The 18,691-nt window shown below is 39.5% G+C and overlaps 1 protein-coding gene across 5 annotated transcripts in view; it reads right to left on the reverse strand.

The window, feature by feature from the left end:
- N4BP2 (NEDD4 binding protein 2) overlaps window positions 1–18,691 on the reverse strand; it is a 37,874-nt gene that overhangs the window by 16,121 nt on the left and 3,062 nt on the right. For 4 of the 5 annotated variants that reach the window (XR_014792178.1, XM_084856926.1, XM_084856928.1 and 1 more), the window contains exons 2-8: window positions 14,943–15,152; window positions 12,030–12,376; window positions 8,336–9,578; window positions 7,265–7,392; window positions 4,201–4,289; window positions 3,483–3,559; window positions 2,323–2,478 (exon numbers count right to left, since the gene is read on the reverse strand). Coding sequence is in view for 4 of the 5 variants with exons in the window: in XM_084856926.1 (XP_084713052.1) it covers window positions 2,323–2,478; window positions 3,483–3,559; window positions 4,201–4,289; window positions 7,265–7,392; window positions 8,336–9,578; window positions 12,030–12,258 (1,922 nt within the window). In the remaining variant the exon portion in view is untranslated. Of the gene's footprint in view, window positions 1–2,322; window positions 2,479–3,482; window positions 3,560–4,200; window positions 4,290–7,264; window positions 7,393–8,335; window positions 9,579–12,029; window positions 12,377–14,942; window positions 15,153–18,691 lie in introns of those variants that run through there. The other variant, XM_084856927.1, reaches the window with a different exon arrangement.

Below are 18,691 nucleotides of genomic sequence, written 5' to 3' on the forward strand. Positions count from 1 at the left end.
TCTAATACATGGTAAAATGTGTATGTACATATTCCTAGACAGACAAAAGGAAAAAGATCAAAGATTTTAAAGAATTGGCTAAAGAGTCAAAACCATTTCCCCTGAATGAACCTGGAATTCTGTTGTTGAAACAAGAACTATATGCTGAAGGGAAGGGATCAGAGAAAGTGGAGGCTATTAGAATACACGGATATATATCCCACCGCAGCTGTTCCATCCTGGTTCGGAAGCATGTACAGATCTACTGTGCATGAAGGCTACTCCATCGGTTTGAATAAAGGAACCTAATGTATACGTGCAAAGCAATACACATGTGGATCTGTTCCCACCGTTGAAGTGAACGGGGGGGGGGGGTCCATGAAAATGAAGGAACTTGTACACCCATCAGAATTCCTGCACCTGGAAGCAATTGTCGCTTGGCAACTTTTTGATCTCCCAAATACTTGCAGTCGTTAATGAAGCTTTAGCATTGTGCACATCAACTTAAATCTTGTTTCTTAAGGATGATGTTTTTCTTTTTAAAATATATAATTGTCAGATATCAAGATTCTATCATAGCCTTCTGCAACCTGGTGCCTTCCAAATGGGTTGGACTACAACTCCCATAACCATCCAGTCAGCTATGCTGGGTTATAGTCCAACTCATCTGGAGGGCTCCAGGTTGGAGAAGACTAAATCTACAGCATTGTAATAAGTGTGTGATATAAGGGCTACTTATATTATGTGCCAAAAGCAGCTATAAGATATAGCTCAGTAGCCATTATTTTGAAGTATCCATGCCTATCCTGAACTGCATTGTTTATTTTTGCTTTACTGACATGTTACTGTGTTTTTTTAAAATATATTGTTTCATTAACAGAAATGTTATTTATATGTTATTTTCGAACTCTTTGCTATTCACTTTCAGTTCAACTTTGTTGCTGGAAAAGTAGCATAGAAATATTACATTACATCAAATCACTTATTTGATTATTTTTCACTTATCACTTATTTCAGTGGTTTCATATTTTCTCATTTTAAGGACATCTTTCCATAATGAATCATCTGCTAAGGAACCTCAGTGTGTTGCAAATTACGCTGGGGCATGTTCTAGAACACATGTTCAGTTCATGCCAGCCACCGAGCAGGCTAATTAGGACTCACCACTGCTCTGCATAAAATTACAATGTGATATGGAACACACCAACACTACCTGCAGCTGCACGTTGCAGTGGAAGATTAGCAGTTGTGGGTAACCTATTTTTCATAGAAATTTGTCAGTTGTACAATCCTATTTATAGAGCAATTCTATGGTCTCTGGGAAAGTGTCCCAGGGACCATAAGATATGGCAGATTCCCCCTCCCGAGGCCATAAACACTGCTAAGACCTCAGGAGGGGGAGTCAGAGACTGGATCATTCCCCCATCCCCTCACAGCTGCTATGGAAAGAGCTTGGGGAGAGGGAAAAGGGGCAGGACAGTGGGCGGGGAGGAGGAGAAGCTAGGATCCACATGATGCTAAAGCCTCCGTTGCCAACCTGCCCACAACAGATAGATCAGCTAGACAAGCTAAGGGGCTCATCTAGCTGAAAATGTAAGGAAAAGGAGGGACGTGAGAGGTTTCCACCTCCATCCTCCTCCCATCCTGCCTGGCTCCTACTGGTAGGGCATAGGAAAGACAGGGTTCCTCATCCGATCCCAAAGCTCTCTACCTATTGAGCGGCAGTCCCTTAGGATTCGATCTTAATTTACCAAGTTTATATATCATACGTCTGCCAATGCACTCAAGGTGGTTTACAATTTAATATAATAAAAACAAACAGATAAGAGATACAGAAGACAAAACAATAAAAAAACAGAATTCTCCCAGGCCACTGGTGGTCTCTTCAGCAGTTGGAAGAATGAGTTCCCTGGCCTGGCCTCTCTCATTCAGGGTACACAAGTTTAAGTCTTCAAACTGAGGAACCCTTTACAAACTCCCAAGGAATCACAGGGTTCTCTAGAACACAGTTTGAAAGCCAGTAGGGGATATGTGGACTGATAAGTGTACAAAGATGAATTCCAGAAGGATAGACTTGTTAGTCTGTAGGACCAAACACAACAAAAATATTGTGCACTTTAAATACTTGAAAGCTTATGCCACAATACATTTGCAAGTCTTTAAGTGCCCTGATTAGGCACTCTCCATTGTTTTCCCCCTTCCTAAACCCCAAGCTTTTTGTAAACTGCCATTTGGGGGCATGGTCTATGGCAAAATCTCTTAATCAAGCTTCACTGACATTCACTTTCACACTTTGCACTTCCGTTAAGTTTTATATGTGGAGTGGAGACATATTCATTTTACCTGTGTCTTTTTTCCTGATGAAGAACTTCATCACAGGTTGCCATCTTCAATTCATCTGGGATTGAAGAATTTAAAATTGAATTAACAGTCAGGCAACGTTCATATCGTTCCAACATTCTTTTGATCTTTTCTTTAGATACACCATGAATATTTCGCCTAAACATTAAAAAGAACAGATTAATTGAGATTCTAGCACCAGAATAAAAGCATATATAAATTTTTCTAAATACATTTGAGACATAGTAAACATTTATTTAACTGCTGTTGCTTCCTGTGACGTCGCAATTCAGGAACAGGTAATGAATATTTTCCCTATTGTTGCCTATTTATAGACAAGAAAATGAAGAGGTCTGTGTGGCTTCAAAACATACATACACAACCCAATATCACATTATCTATTTAACTTTTATTATTATTTAGGCAGAGTTCCAAACTGGGTCAAGGAAATTTTAGCACCTTATACTTTCAATTTCTATTTGACTGTTTAGTGTCATATTCTCAAATGTCAAAAAAAACACCACTGAGTCACAAATCATGACATTTTAAACAGCTCTGGAAACAATTAATGAACAGAAGATTAGTTTTTCCTCAGATATTTTCAGCCAATGCCAACTTAGATCTCATGAGAACCAGAGCAGAGAGAAACTAGAAAGGGAACAGGAAAGCCAGCACTGGCATCAGAATGAGTTACAACTTTGCTCACTACCTCATATATGGAAGATCACCTGTATTAGGCACAGCATCCCACCACTTAACCAATAAAGACTATGGACCGAAAAATGGAATGAAAGAGCTGTTCCAGGCACGAGATGTCAAAAGTCTGGGAATGTTGATGCAAAAATAGCCCCAGAATAATGGCATCTGATCTTGAGGCTCTTCAGAGTAGTCTCTGTACTTGACAATCAAAGAGTAATTTTGAGGTAACTGCAGCTTTACGAGAACTAAAGATGCAATTCAAACTAATTATTCCAAGCAATCCCATAGATTCCCATGGGAGTTGAGCAAGAGCAGCTGAGAGAACGGCAGCAATCCTTGTCATCTGAATCTGCATATTTGGGTTTAGTAAAAGATGCCTTGACTCCTACTGGGCTCCTTTGTAGCTGAGAGAACTGTATTATTTCTTTTCAAATATGCTATAAATGGGATAATTATTATTTTACCTCTCCAGTTCTTTTGGTTTAAACTTCCACCAAGTATCTGGTTCACGAAATATAACTTTATATTTGTGTTGCTGTGACTGCATAAAAGTGTAAACAAAAACAACAACATTAGACATATCACTACATCTTTATGTTGCCCAAATAGCGGGTTAAGAACTCAAGTTAAAATGTGAACGAAGTCTTATTTTAGAAAACACCTCCACCACCATCATTGTTGGTCACAAAGAATGAGATCTTCCCCAAACCATTAAACACATATCATAAATATATTATGCAGACATAAATGGTCTATGACTGAACTTCATAGAGATGTCTGATCCTGCCAGTTGCTGTCAGGACCTAAACACAGCTTGCAGTCCTTACCTGTGAGTAAGCCCTATTGAATTCAGTGGGACTTGCATCTTAGTAGATATGCATAAGATTGTGCTGACAGCTTCTCCAAATGTCAAATACCTGGGCTCTATTCTAATGATATTTACCCCTGTGATTGTACTCAAAGCAGATTGAAAGAGGGCCTTGAGCTCATGCTTCCCCCCTCCCCCATTCTCATGGTATGGAGTAGGCGTGTAGATATAAGGCCATCCCTGATCTCCAACCAGGCAACATCTCAACAGATCCACGGAGAGCATATGCCTAAAGTCCCACAGTGCCGCCTACAATATGCACAGAAAAATTAAACAGGCTTTCAGTTCAACAACACTAAATTATGGATACTAACCAAAGCAACATAAGGCTTCATTTCCCAAGCCTGTGTATTTGTGTTGTCTATTATTATAGGAGTGATCCTTTTTTCAAATGCTTCTTTGGCTGAAAAATATACCAGTAGATTAAAACAAAATATGTTTATAATGAAATCAACATTTTTATGTTACCTCTTACTTAAAACACAATGAAATTATAATTAGAAGCTTAAAGTTATTTCTCTATCCTTCTTTTCTGACATTAAGTTTAACATTGTCTAATTGTTCCTAAACATACAAAATTATATACATCGCCACAAGATGTGGTAATGGCCACTTTAAAAGATTAGACAAATAGTGGAGGACAGGTTTATCAGGAGCTACTAACCATGATTGCTAAGTGGAACCTCCTTCTTCAAAGGGGTATGCCACTAAATACCTGTTGCTGGGGGAACAACAGCATGGGAAAGCTATTGCCTTCATGTCCTGCTTGTAGGCTTCCCAGAGGCATCTGGTTGGTCAGTGTGGGAAATAGGGGACCAGATTAGATGGACCCTTGGCCAGATCCAACAATACCCATCTTCTTAATTTGACAACAGGGAAACTGAAGCCCAGATGTACAGTATCTTATATAGAACAAACTCAGTAAGGGCACAATCCTATGCATGTTTAGACAGGAAAAAGTCCTACAACTCCCAGCATGCCCCAACCAGCTGGCTGGGGCATGCTGGGAGTTGTAGGACTTTTTCCTGTCTAAACATGCATAGGATTGTGCCCTTAGTTATACTAAGATTTACACTACCTGAATAGGGTGGATTCTTTATTCTACATGTAATTCTTGGTTAATAGCCTTCAAAGCTTACTCAGGGCAGCATCCAAATAGGCCACTGCACAAGCGGGAGGCACTAATGCTTCCATTCTGCAAGCGGCACCCATTGCTTGCACAAAAGGGTTTTAGCGCTTCCTCTAAAAATTGGAAACGCGCAGAAAAGCTCAGTTCTGGAACAGGCAGGTTGGCAGAGCTCACATAAGGGAGCTCCCCTGACCTGTCCCAATCCAGAAATACTTATTCCCAGGCATCCTAAAGGAAGTGCTAAATCCCCATTCCACAAGTGGTGGGTGCTGCTCATGGAAAGGAATCAGTGGTGGCCTCCGCTTGTAGAATGAAATCAGCAGTGGGCCCTGTTTGGATACTGCCCTTAGCGTCAAGTGTATAAATTCTGAAAATTATAATGAAGCTTGTGTTACACACATTTTTAATTTACATATGTACTATACACTATCACCCATTTGAATAGTGAACTTAAGTAGTGTGCCAACAACAGGCCTGTAGCCAAAAACTGGGCCACTGCAAAACAAGAGGGACATATCAGAATGCTTAGGGAAACCCAACTGTTTGTGGAAGTACAAACCTGTAAAAATCTGTAAAAAAAAATCTAAAGGTACAAAGAACAGCCTAACGAGTACTGAACATGCTCAGATGTCAGGGAATGTTGAGTGTCAGTTGGAAAAGTAAAATGGAAAACTGGGCAGCAGGAGAATTGGAATGCAGTATTTTGGAGGGGGTGGCTGGCTGGCAGAGTATGGGTTGTCACTGAATCATGAACTGTTGTTGAATTGTGGGTTCTGTGAACCCAGATGTGCTAACAAACCATGGTTTGTTAACCACGAACAACCATTCACAACTCAACAACAAACCATAGGTTCTCTTCGTGTTGTCTGTGGTTAACAAACCGTGGTTTGTTAGCGTGGATGGGTTCAGACAACAACCCACGATTCAACAATAACCCATGATTCAACGACAACCCATACCCTAGGTTGTTGTGTTGTCTGAACATCCGTAGAGAGTATTTGTTGATCCATGGAAGAAAACAGCAAAGTGTCTTCATGGTAGAGGTCCATGTGTATGTCTGATTCCCTGCATGCATATAGAAGAGCTGCTGAATCAGAACCAGTGAATCCAGAAACAACCAAAAGCTGAATGCAAATCTTCCAGGACCAAGTAAACCATTCTATTTTCTGAACTAGACCAACTAGTAAGTTTACAGCTTTTTCCCAGTGGATACAGAAAGGAGGGGACTGACAAGCTATGCTTCTAAGTAGCCAAACAAAGCACTGCAGAACCCACTACAAGGCTACTGTCAGAGAAGTATAAGCACATCATGCAGAATGATCAACTTTGTGATATGTAATAAAATATATGAAGTATGTTCAGGTATTCAATACACAATACTAGCAAAATGTCCATAATTATGACAGAGGTGCATGAACACATAAAGGGCCGCTATTAAAGGAACACAGTAATGTCCTCTGGTGCTGCATTTTATTTTTTTTCCTTTGAATTTAATGGCAACTATTTATTTACATGGGAGAAAGAAAAGGGGTACACTTAGGGACTCCCCTGTTAAATCTGTTCCCTGCCTGGGTCATCCCCAACCACAGAATTCCAGGAGTTGAGAATCAAACTTGGTGTGATGGGATGCTGGGAATCAGAGCACATCAAAGAATTTATAGAACAGACAATACTAAAAAGCAAATGGTATGGGCTAATGAAAAAAATCCATAAGTGCAAATTATGTTATTACTATGGGCTCATCATAATTTTTATCATTTGTATTTATGAATGTTCTCAATAGCCTTTGTAATGTGTTTTTCAACAGTGACCATTTTTTAATCTTAACATATATATTGTATACTAAGCTTGTGAATATTGGTTCTAAGAGTACATATTACTATTTTGGATTATTATGTATAAACATACTCTTTTTCCTTTCCCAGGCCCCTGCCAGTAGTCTTGTGATGGCTCTACAGTTATTTTCCACCCATATTTAAGTTAGTGACCACACAGTTTTATTTACTGGAGAACAGCAGTATATTCTTTAGGCCTAATGCTTACTTGTTGTTTAACAGCACAGCTGGCTGGGGAATGCTGGGAGGTGTAGGCCTTTTTTCTGTCTAAACATGCATAGGATTGTGCCCTAATAAATGCCTATATGTAAGACAGGCAGCATCAATCCTGGCACAAGAATTCCAGAGAAGTCTTCTATGTTCTGAGATTCCCTATTCTTAAGTAATGGTTATTCTACTATAGCTAGCTCTTACCACGTTTCCAGTTCCACTCATGTGCTTCCGTTAAATGATCAGCATCAAATTGATACTGCCCATTTTTTTGGTAAAAATAATCATCTGTACTAAGAATGATTCCACCAGGGTTATCCTCAAGCAATGTCCTGTAAAAAATCATGAAATAAATCAAAATCAATTGTCTCCCCCCACCACCACACAGCACAAACACACACAATTTGTTAGAGAGATGGATATCATAAAGACGAACTGAATTTCTAAAATGGCAGTATCAAGGATAAAACATTTTAAAGCAAAGCTTGTGCTATCTCTGTAACTTTCACTGACCTGGTTCAAACCTAACAGCAGCAAATTGTGGATTAATTAACGTGTGCATGTTGGGCGCGTTCCATGGCCATTTTTAATATTCAAGCCCTGATCAAGGGTTCTACATGACATCTAAACCCAAGTGCTATAGGTTAATGGTGGGTTAAATAACCCACCGTTAACAACAATTAGTAGTTAGGTTAACCGTAGTTTAACCCACAATTAACCTATAGTGTCTGGGTTTGGATATCATACAGCAACCTCAATTGGGGGTTGAATATCCAAAAGGGCTGCGGAATGCACCTGGCACACACTGTGGCAAATCATGGGTTAATTAACCAATTTGCCACTATTAAGTGTGAACAGCCCCATTGTTTTAGCTTTCAAAAATAGCTAAATCTTGGGGGACTTCTTAGATGTTATTTCTGCCTATCTAGTGTCAGTAATGCAAAAGAAGACAAACCATTCTTGGCTACCACAGGCCAGCACAGTGATGCTTGCACCCAGCAGTATGACGCTTGCTCCTCCCCTCCACAACTCCCCTATCCAGAGCAATCCTATTCCCCTTTCCAGAGTTAATCATGGTTTTGCATTATACTTTCACTGACACAAAGCAACTTCTCCTTCATAAAATAGAGAATGAAACCCTGGCTTGAGGTAGGTTTGGAAATTACACCTGGCTTACATCTGTGAGAACACATGTTGCAAAGCCACAGTTAATACATGACATTGTGTGTGTGTGAAATCATATCCAATCTTAAAGACATCATATAAGTATCCTACCTTGCTAAATATGATTTGCCTGATCCTGGAACCCCTCTAAGAAGAACAAGCACATGACCTACAAAAGGAGTCTTTCTTCTCATCATGTGACAACCAGGAAACTGGTGTACTTGAGGAAAGTTCATTTTCTGGCTTCCATCTTTATTTCCCCACATCTTTAGCAGAGAAGAATTGCTGTCGTGGGACTGTGAAAATGCTTGAGGGGAACATATTTTTCCAACACTCCTATAATCTGAAGCAGGCCTCCACTTTCCAGGGCTGATTGCAACTGGAGTTACAAAACTATGACTTGTACTTTGTGGATAAAAGGCAGGAGAAAAGAATGTCTGAGAATGTTTCCGAAGCATAGAAAATTGTGAATTCCATGCCTGATGAGACTGGTCAACATTTGAAAAAGATGCTAATTTGAAACTGGATCCTGCGCATAGGTCTGGAACGGAAGTATTTTTAGGATCATTACAGACAGCCACTGCATTTTCTTGTTTTTCAATATCCCGTGAACAAGACTTAAAATTGTCAAATGCACTTGTTTCAAATTCAGCAAGTCCCTGGCACCCACTTTTTGTTGTACGGTTCAAAAGAACATTTTGCATTTGACCTGGATCAGTACAAGAAACATCCATGTTTGTTAGTGTTATGATTTCTGGAACTGCACCGCTGTCAAGTACTACTTCGGGCAAACTACAATTCTCTGGAATTTGTGAAAAAATATCCACACTATCTAATGGATTACCCTTTGTCTGAATGCTTGGTTTTCCAAAAAATAATTCAGAGCTTTTGCAGTAATCTGGATTTAATGGAGCAAAGGAGTTTTGTAATATTTCACGGTCCGTTTCAATTTGTTGTGAAGAAAGCACAGCATTATAACCCAAACTGGGCTTCGCACATTCAGATAACTCCTTTACGCAATCAGAACTACTAGAGTCCAAGGCCAGAGACATGTTACCAGAGACGCGATCATTTTCTAAATTCTTAATTTCACTATTTAGATTATGTTTCCCAAAAGAATTGTGTAGCAAGAAAATCAGTTCTTCAGATGACAAGGACTTCTCTGAAGAATCACTAGCCTTCACAACTCTTTTATCAGCAGAACTTTGGCCCTCTGTTTCATTAGTAACAGAATGCAGCTGATTTTCACCAACTAGCGATGCAGATATGGATTCAAAACCTGAGACTTCTGATGAAGATGTTATACCCTTAGCAGCCGTGGACAATTCTAATAGATAATCCATAGTTTCTTCCACTATTAAACAAGAAAAGAACATAGTTGCTGGAAGCAATATTAAACATATTTTGTAGAAAAATATCAGGAATACTGTACATTTGGAATCTAATATTCCTTTGAAGGTTACCTGGTTCTCCATACATCCTGCCAGCTTTCGGTTCAATGCCCTTTTTGACTAAAGGATGCTCTTCACAGTTTCAGCCACCTAGGGACCAAACAGCAGTGCCCTGAGCTAACTGGGATAACTGTGCGGCATTTTGTTCACTTGAAGATCTATTATAAATTACTTTTTAATACTGCTTGGTCTAAAAATTGTGGCTTGAATCAAGTTGTGATGTTCTACTGACAGAAGCACTTCCAGAGGGGCTGGAAAACCTTCCAGAGTAGATATTCAGGAAGGAGAAAGTCCCATCATGCTAGTAGGACTTCTGCTGGTGTGAACTGGATTTAACCCTATGCCTAAAATCAAGCACATGGTCACATGAGCTTGCATCATCTCTGCATAATTATACATTAGATTCAAGGCATGTACTACAAAGAATACCAAAACAAGAGACATTAGAAAATACTTTGGCAATATCCTCTCTCTACACGGCCTAAGTTTAGGCAGCAATCCTACTGGGATAGGCGACCGCCTATCCAATGCAGGGCAGGAGAAGCACAGAGGGGATCGTTCCCTCCATGCTTCAGCTACCCTGCATTTATGGCTAAACAGCTGATTTCAGCTGTCTAGCCGTGGGACCTTGGAGTGCGGGAAGCGGCAGCTGGACAACACACAGGGTGTGTTGTACCAGCATTTACAACTTCCCTGCCGCGGCACACCCACAGGATGCCCCGTTTTTGCTGCTCCACGCTCCTCTTCCGAGCGCGGGGCCGTTCCACACTGCCTACGAGGCAGTGTGGGAGGGGGTGGAGGTCAGTTCTCAGGGAACCGACCTATCCTATCGCCGTCTAGCTGCTGACTAGCAGCCATAGGATCGCACCCTTAATTGTGCAAAGGAAGAAGGTTAACCGTGCAATCCTGTGGATGTCTACTCTGAAGTAAGTCCTATTGAGATCAATGTAAGTGCACATAGGACTGCAGTCTAACAGCTGCTTTTATAACAAACTAAACCCAACTCTTGAGTTTGAAGGACAAGACAGCATCTGTTGAGTAAATAGGGAATTAATAACAAATATGATTACAAAAAACAGAAAAATCAGTTGTGATAGTGAAAAAAGCTTTTCAACAAACAAGATGAATTACAGATTTTATTAAAGAATACAGATTGCAAAATGTCACCGAGAACACAGATTACTTGCATATTAAAAAATACTATTGCGTGTGACTCCTCTGATAGCCATCACGTTTATAGACCCTGGAGGAAGAGTGGTATTTTGAACTATCTTCTGCAAAAACTCCAGAGAAAGAATAAATGAACCTGACACTACTCTTGGTATTACTAACACAAAATTGGCACTAAATATGAGAAAGCAGAATTGAGAAAGTGCCGTTCATAAAAACAAAAACCCACAGCCGCTGCCACCCGATTTGACAGGAAAATCTTTTCAAAACACCGTACGAAAGTGATCCTCAATTAGTAGAGCAGGTGGTCGGTACACAGGAAGTTCTAGTTTCTCTTCTGGGTTTTCCATGGAAAAATTTCCACATTTACAAATGCATTATTTCATCAATTAATTAGTAACAAAATTAATACAATAAAAGTCAAATTGAAAATCAAAGTTGTAAATAACTTTTTTCAGTTGACCATCCCTAGGAATACTATATGCTTAAGTACATACAAGAAAGCACACAGCTCTTCGGGCATGTTAAAATTAGAGTGTTACAGTTTTCATTGTCTGTATTTTTCCCTTAAAATTTAAATTCTGTAAGAGAAGAATATACTACTGAGTGATCCCAACTTAAAAAACTTACAACTATTCCAATAAAAACAAGTTCCAAGTATAGTTTTGAATATAATATTTAAACCAAATTAAGTGTGCAATCTAGATAGCATCACTGATGCAATGAATATGAATATGAAATTGAGCACACTCCGGGAGAGAGCGGAGGACAGGAAAGCCTGGGGTGCTATGGTCCATGGAGTCACGAAGAGTTGGACACGACTTAACGACTGAACAACAACAACCAAGTGTGCAATCCTATGAGTGTTTAGACAGAAAAAAGTCCTACAACTCTCAGCACCCCCCAGGCAGCATGGCTGGCTAGGGCATACTGGGAATTGTAGGACTTTTTTCTGTCTAAACATGCATAGGATTGCACCCCAAATGTGTTTTCATTTTTTCTGATCAGATTTTTTTAGTTCAAATATTTTTGGCTATTGGGACAAACTTGGTATATTTTCCTTAGTTTTGTTTACTAAATGTAAGTCACACAAACACATTAACTCAAGCAACATTTTTTTCTGGAAAATCCACGTCACCACATTAAACACAAAGTGCTGGCAAAATTAACAAAATTTGGTTTACCTTTGAAATCACATTCAGACAGCACCATGTAAATGACAGTAGGATCCAAATCAGAAAACATTTCTGAAAGGCTGCTGATTAGCTCTTCTTTATCAATCCCATGTGGTGTTTGTAACATTGCTAGATCTATTGGAGAGGGTACGAAGCCAGCAGCAGTAGCAGCAATCGTCTCTGAGTTTGTGCTCTTTCTTGATGGGCTCACACCTAAATATTTCTTTTTCTTTGGCATTTTCCTTTTCAAAATAAATTTTCCCTTGTGTTTTATTTTGTCCACATGATGCTGGTTATGTCAAGAACAAGAGAAAGTCATTTCTACACACCACGCATCCATATCAAAAACAGCAATCCTAGAATGGAGAGGTAGGACAAGTATTTTAATACATGCAATTGAGTAATCTTTTTTTTTAAGTTCTTTGATGCACATCAACGTTGTGAAGTTCTCTCTCGTTTTTTGAACTGAAAGAGGTCATTATAAATTGTTGGGCATTTGTGTGTGTGTGGCAAAAATGCAGAAATCACATCATACAGATGTCCACTGACTGACACTCCAAGGTAAACAAATATGAATCATTTCATACATATCAAGCACCAAACACGTTTCATCCATATTCGGTCTTCCTCAGTGGTATAACAAAGTCTTAAGAATCCCAATTCAAATATACCACATAAACAATACCCTGCCTTTCAGCCCAATTTACCAAATATAGCAAAACAATACTAATATATCTGTGGTATCTGCTGTGGAACAAACAAAAATAAAACAGTAAAAATTAAGTGTTATAAAAATCTGCTATTTTTTTCAAAACAAACTCAACACTTAAATAGTACCCTTAACAAAGGCAGAGATTACAAAATGATTGAACATTCACATTTTCCATATTTCTGGAGGCAAAATTTTAAAAATACAATAGTTCAGAAAAGAAAGAAAACCCAGAGACACAAACTTTAAAGGGACACCAGCATGGATGTAAATTCAACAATAAGCAGGTAGGCAACATGGCTGGAAAGCTAGGTTTACACTTCTATAGAACACCAGTATAACAGGTGTTAGTCCCAGTGATAATTAAGAGACAAATACTCCTGCTAATGTAGTGCACAGTGAAAGGACAAAAAGGATGACTCATCCTGTAAGGACTTAGAATGTGCCCACATACAAAGGCTAACATAACAACTAGTGTCCTCCAGATCTGTACGACTATAGCCCCCAGCATTCCTGACCACTGGTCATGCTGACTGGGACTGGTGGGAGCTGAAGTCCAAAACATCTGGAGGGTACCAGGTAGGAAAGGCTGATATAGCACAACAAATAATCCAACAAAGAACATAAACGCATAATGGCCAAACTAATATCTATTCTCAAAAAATACAAAATAAACATCCATACAAAAATTATCCATAACCTTAATCAGCATATTACAGTCTTTTCCATTTCTTCATGTAGGCTAGTCATGACTACAGGGTCTAGTCTAAGTATGACTAAGTCTGGATTAAACCCATTGTTCATTACAATACCATTTTAACTCTTCATGGATTTTATACTATAGTTATCTAGTGGCAGTAGCTGATTGCCAAGTAGCAATTTTATCTTCTTTTCCTGTTCTTTCACCAGACACGTTATGACAACAAAATCTACAAGATGTTTTTCTCTAGTAAATTTTTAAAGATGGGTTTTGTATAATGACTCTAGGCTTCATTGTGAATTGGCATGGGGGTGGGGAGAAGAAACAAAGATCTCACTTTAAATCCTCATGAGCTCTATAGCTGGAGCTAGGATATGTTAACTTGACTGCATTTCAAAGCCTACACTGTAGCATGATGCAGTTGTACTACATAGGCAAAGAGAGTTCAGGCTTTCTGCTCAAAGTTCCCATTCGAAACTTCCAAAAAACCCCTCTGTGTTCATGAGTAATAAGGTGTTGACTATTGCTGCCCATGGTTTATTTTTTTTCCATTTTTATTGAAATACTGTTACTGTTACTGTTCATAATGAAGTACTCTTTATTTTCCATATATGGGTTTGAAATCTCTCTTCTCAGAATTTCCTTCCCCAATAAAAGGTTATCTGCAAAACTAAACTTCAGCACTACATTTTAGTGATTGTATATACCCCGAATTCAGAAGCCTTAAATCTGCAAATTTCTCTAAAGCTTTCCATGCTTTGAAAAATGTTAAAACCACTCTTCTCTTCTTGCAATGACTTTTTTCAAGGCCAAAAGAATATGCCATCAGTCTGTATTTAGAATTTAAAAGAATATAGCCAAACCTCTGATTGCCTAACAAAGGTTGGTCATCTTCTTTAAAACACAAGTTCTTTTGCATATCGTCTCATTAACATTACTGCTTTATTCTGCTCAACTATGCCTCTGGGTTTAAATCATCTAAGCTGGAAATATTTCAACGCCATTAAGAAAGTTTACAGGACACAAAGTACTAAGAAATAAAGATAATAGACACAAAACAATTCGATATAGAGTTGCAGGAGAAAGTAAGCAAAAAGCAACCTGTTCTACCAAGAGTCTCATTGACCGAGTTCAGATGTAACACTAAACCATGCTCACCGCTCCCATCTCCTCCTTCAGAGCACCTTCCAACATAGCCATGGTAACTTCAGAAAACTCAAGATCATTTCAACCTCCAGGGCAGTTCCCAGGGTAGTTGGTTTGTGTGGAAGATATTTTAAAATTCAGGTCTTTTTAAAGCATTCACAAAACACCCCCCAACTTATCAGGATTATCCCTAACATCAACTAATGCTACAGACAGTATATTTATAATAAAGAATGTATTACTATGTACTTGTGCACAGAAGACAAGAGTACCAAACAAATACAACATCTGATGCTCTAGGTATTAACACAAATTTTGTGACATCCAGAAACAAGAGTTTAAAAGGGAGATGCAAATATTGACTCACTTCTAGGAGATGCCTTTCACTTTGATGAAATAGTTGCAAGTCCACATTTCATGTTTCTGATTAATTAATTGCCAAAATACCACCACTGATGCAGGGTACCTGCTCTTCAGTATCTACATCACCCAATCCTTCATTTGTATCTACTGAGCAACGTATCACCCAGTCTGGATTTTGCTCTGTTTGTTCATCTTCATATTGAAATTAATTAACCTACAACAAGAAAAATCAGCAAGAGTAAAAAATCAGATGCAGTTCAAGTCAGAGCGTTCCTGATGATATAAAAGTGGAATTTTGATTTAATTGCCAGGGTTTATTATGTGTGCTGTTACTCACTCCCAGGACAATTCTGGGTACCTTAAATGCAATTTGACTAACAGCTGTTTCATTTCAGCAGTGAAATGTAAAACATCTTCCTACCAGGAACCATCTCAAAGGCATTGTTTTTACACATCTACATCTAGGTCACATCACTTCTTGGCCAAACATTCTCATTTAAGATACTTCGCTGTTGATTATTACAATGCCATTCATCTCTTCTTCCAAAGAGCTCAAAGTGGCATTTTAGATTTAACAGTAGCCCCTGACAGGTAGAGTTAACATAGCTATAATAGGAAATGGTTGGGAGGAAATTCACATTTGATGGTGAAGTCATTAGCTGAGATAAAAGGCATTATCTCACTAGTTTAGAATTTCTTATAAAAATCTACAAGACACTTGAAACTTTTGCAAAATAATAGGAACTTGCAAAGTTGCAATGATTAGCATCCTAAGTAAGTAGCATTATTCTGCACCCTCGGGTCAGCAACTATTTTTCCTGGAGGGCAATTAAGGGGAAAGTGAAGTGTGGTGGGCCAGCACATCAACCATGTCACCCAGGGTTGGGCAACCTTTTCGGCCCTAAGGGCTTACATACACCACAGTACTCAAAGATGGAGAGGTTTAAACCTCCCTGTTTGCCCACTGAAATCAGGAAGCTGGGTGTTTCATATCAGTATTTCCTCACCGCTGTCCTGTTTCAGGATCTGGGGGAGGGGATGGAGAGGTGTAAGCCTCTCCCCCTCCCCATACAGGTTGCTATTTCCCTGCTGCTATTAGCAGTGAGAAAACAGCAATCCCAACCAGGATCACTGGTGAGATTAAATCCTCCCCCTCCCACCACAGCATTCCTGATCCAGAGCACTGTTTCCTCCCTGCTAATATGAGGATTGTGGGGAAGTAAGAGAGGCTTAAATCTCTCCACACCTCACCGTCCCCTATGATCCTGAAACAGATTAGTTTCCCTGTTGGTCTTAGCAGCAAGGAAACAGCGACCTCTTCTCTACCCCCAGCTAATCACTTGGACAATGGGTAAACATTGGTGGGGCAACTCATAGTTCTGCTGGCCACACAGAGAGTGGCATGGGCCACAGGCAGCCCACAGATTGCCCATATGTGGTCTAAACCCCTATTCAGGGATGGGCAACCTGTGGCTCTCCGGATGATCTTAGATTTCCAGATTCCATCAGCTCTAGCCAGTATGGCCAGTGGTCAGGGATGATGGGAGTTGCTGTTAAACAACGTCTGAAGGGCCATAGATTGCTGACTCCTATCGTACTCTCTAAAGGAGCCTGCCAGCAAACTCTTGCCACTGACTACACCTTTCATCTCAAGGTTATATACTTACAGAGAGGTGTGTGCTTCTAACAAATAGGTTCAGATGACTGATGCTAAAGAGCCAGGCCACACACTACAGGAGAAGACAGAGGCCTTGATAATATTTCACTTTTATTATTACCACCTCCCCGCAAAGCCTTCTGGAAGGGACAAGTCAGAGTGTGCAGTTAAATATGCATTCTGGACCCATTTTGTTTTATGCTTTAACAGTGTTTTACCACTAACAAATAGTTCTTTACTGACTCATCGGTGAGAGAAATTTCCAACCCACTGTACCTTTCATAATGGAAAGAACTCTGAGGTATTCAAAACTATCAGGAAAGTTTATCAAGCATGGCAGGATAGACCAAGGGTATCTTTGAATGTAAACAAGAGAAAAACAGTAATCATGTAGCCATAAACTAATCATGTTCGTCAGAGATGCCTGTGTTTTATACCAGTTTTTCCACAACAGTAAACACATTAAAGTAATCTTCCCCAGCCTGATGCCCTCCAGATGTGTTGGATTACAACTCCCAGCATCCCAACTGGCTGGGGGATGCTGGGAGTTCTAGCCCAACACATCTGGAGGGCACCAGGCTGGGGAAGGCTGCATTAAACTGTCAGTGAGAGGCAATGAACAACAATCTACACATGCTGGAGGCCCTGACTGGGCTGCAGCTTTCCGATAAGCATACATGGGTAATTGAGGACATGTCTATTGTTTTTACTTTACCGATTTCTTGTGGGAAATACCTGTGTAACATATATAAAGAGGCTCTTAGGAAGGGAAAACATCTTAAGTCAGAAGTAGGCAATCTTTTGGGGCCTGTATTTGGTAATTTGAGAAACTGTCACAGGCACGACCACAAAATGGCTACCATGGGATGTATAAATTGTCCAAAAGACTAAGTGCAGTGCAGAAGTGGGGGTCTGAGCCCCAATACCCTAAATAGCTCCTTTGAACCCACACTTTGCAGTGCCAACAGAAACCTGAACGCAAACTCTTTTTTCCACCCAGCCCTGTACCAGCCAATTTATTCTCTCTCCCCTCTCTCGAGTCTTTTTCTTTTTTCTCTTATTTTTCTTTGTGGCTGGGCATACTACTGAGAAAAGCATCCACCTGAAGCCTCCCTCCATCTTCATTTCCTAAGAATGTCTCTGAGCCCTATGTGTGGCCCAGAGGCATTCATGGGAAATGAAGATGGCAGTGGCTGCAGGCCCTCACTTTGCTTTGAAGCAATCTCAACTACTGGTAAGAGTATTTTTTTTTTTTTTAAGTGGGAGGTTCCAAAGAAAATTAAAATGTGGGAGAAGTAGGTAACCTGAGAAAGGAGGCCAGGGGCTTTAGCGCTCAGTACCAAAGTATGTTGTAGACATCATATTAAATAGTACCTGTATTTAAAATGCAATAACACCTTATTGAATAGAAAGGAATTGAGAGTGACTCAACTGAATAACACCCATACAGCTTGTTTATACCAATGCAGTATTAATTAAATTTACTCCTATGCATGTGGGAAAGAGGAAGAGCAGGATGTCTGAACACAAATGAGTCAAAACTTAATTAGAAGTGACCTTGTACATTTTTACACAGGTAGTGTTCAACTTTGCCCTTCCCCCTCCTTTTCCAAGTAAGCAGTAACTTGGCAGATTTTAAAGGAAGGTAAAACAATTTAAAATAGGGCTTTCTTTTTCCATCTTTACAATACGTCTACATGAAACATGCAAGAACTTGAGAATTCTAACTACAACATGGTTATCTGTCTGTCTGACAATTAAATTAAAGCCAGGTCTTAAATGTGTCATCTCGCTTTAAAAGGTAATGTGAATTTTTTTTTTTTTTAAACACCCATTAATAATGCCTCCACATATCAGGAAAATCACACTCAGAATTAGCTGAAGGCTGTTTTTTGTTTCTTGTTTTGCTGAAACTCAGCATGAACGTGTGCTTATTTTAAGCTGTTGTGAATTGTAAGCTTGAGAAGACAATTAAACCCTTCCACATATTTCTACCTTGCAAAATTTAAACAACAGACCAGTCTTAGTTGAGTACCCACTACCTTTCGTTTTTCTTTTACTACAGTTCTAGAAATTAAAAAAACTCCTTAGAATTT

Source organism: Heloderma suspectum, chromosome 5, assembly GCF_057233095.1.
Source record: "Heloderma suspectum isolate Gila_16-S chromosome 5, 16-S_ref, whole genome shotgun sequence".
Lineage (NCBI taxonomy): Eukaryota > Metazoa > Chordata > Lepidosauria > Squamata > Helodermatidae > Heloderma > Heloderma suspectum.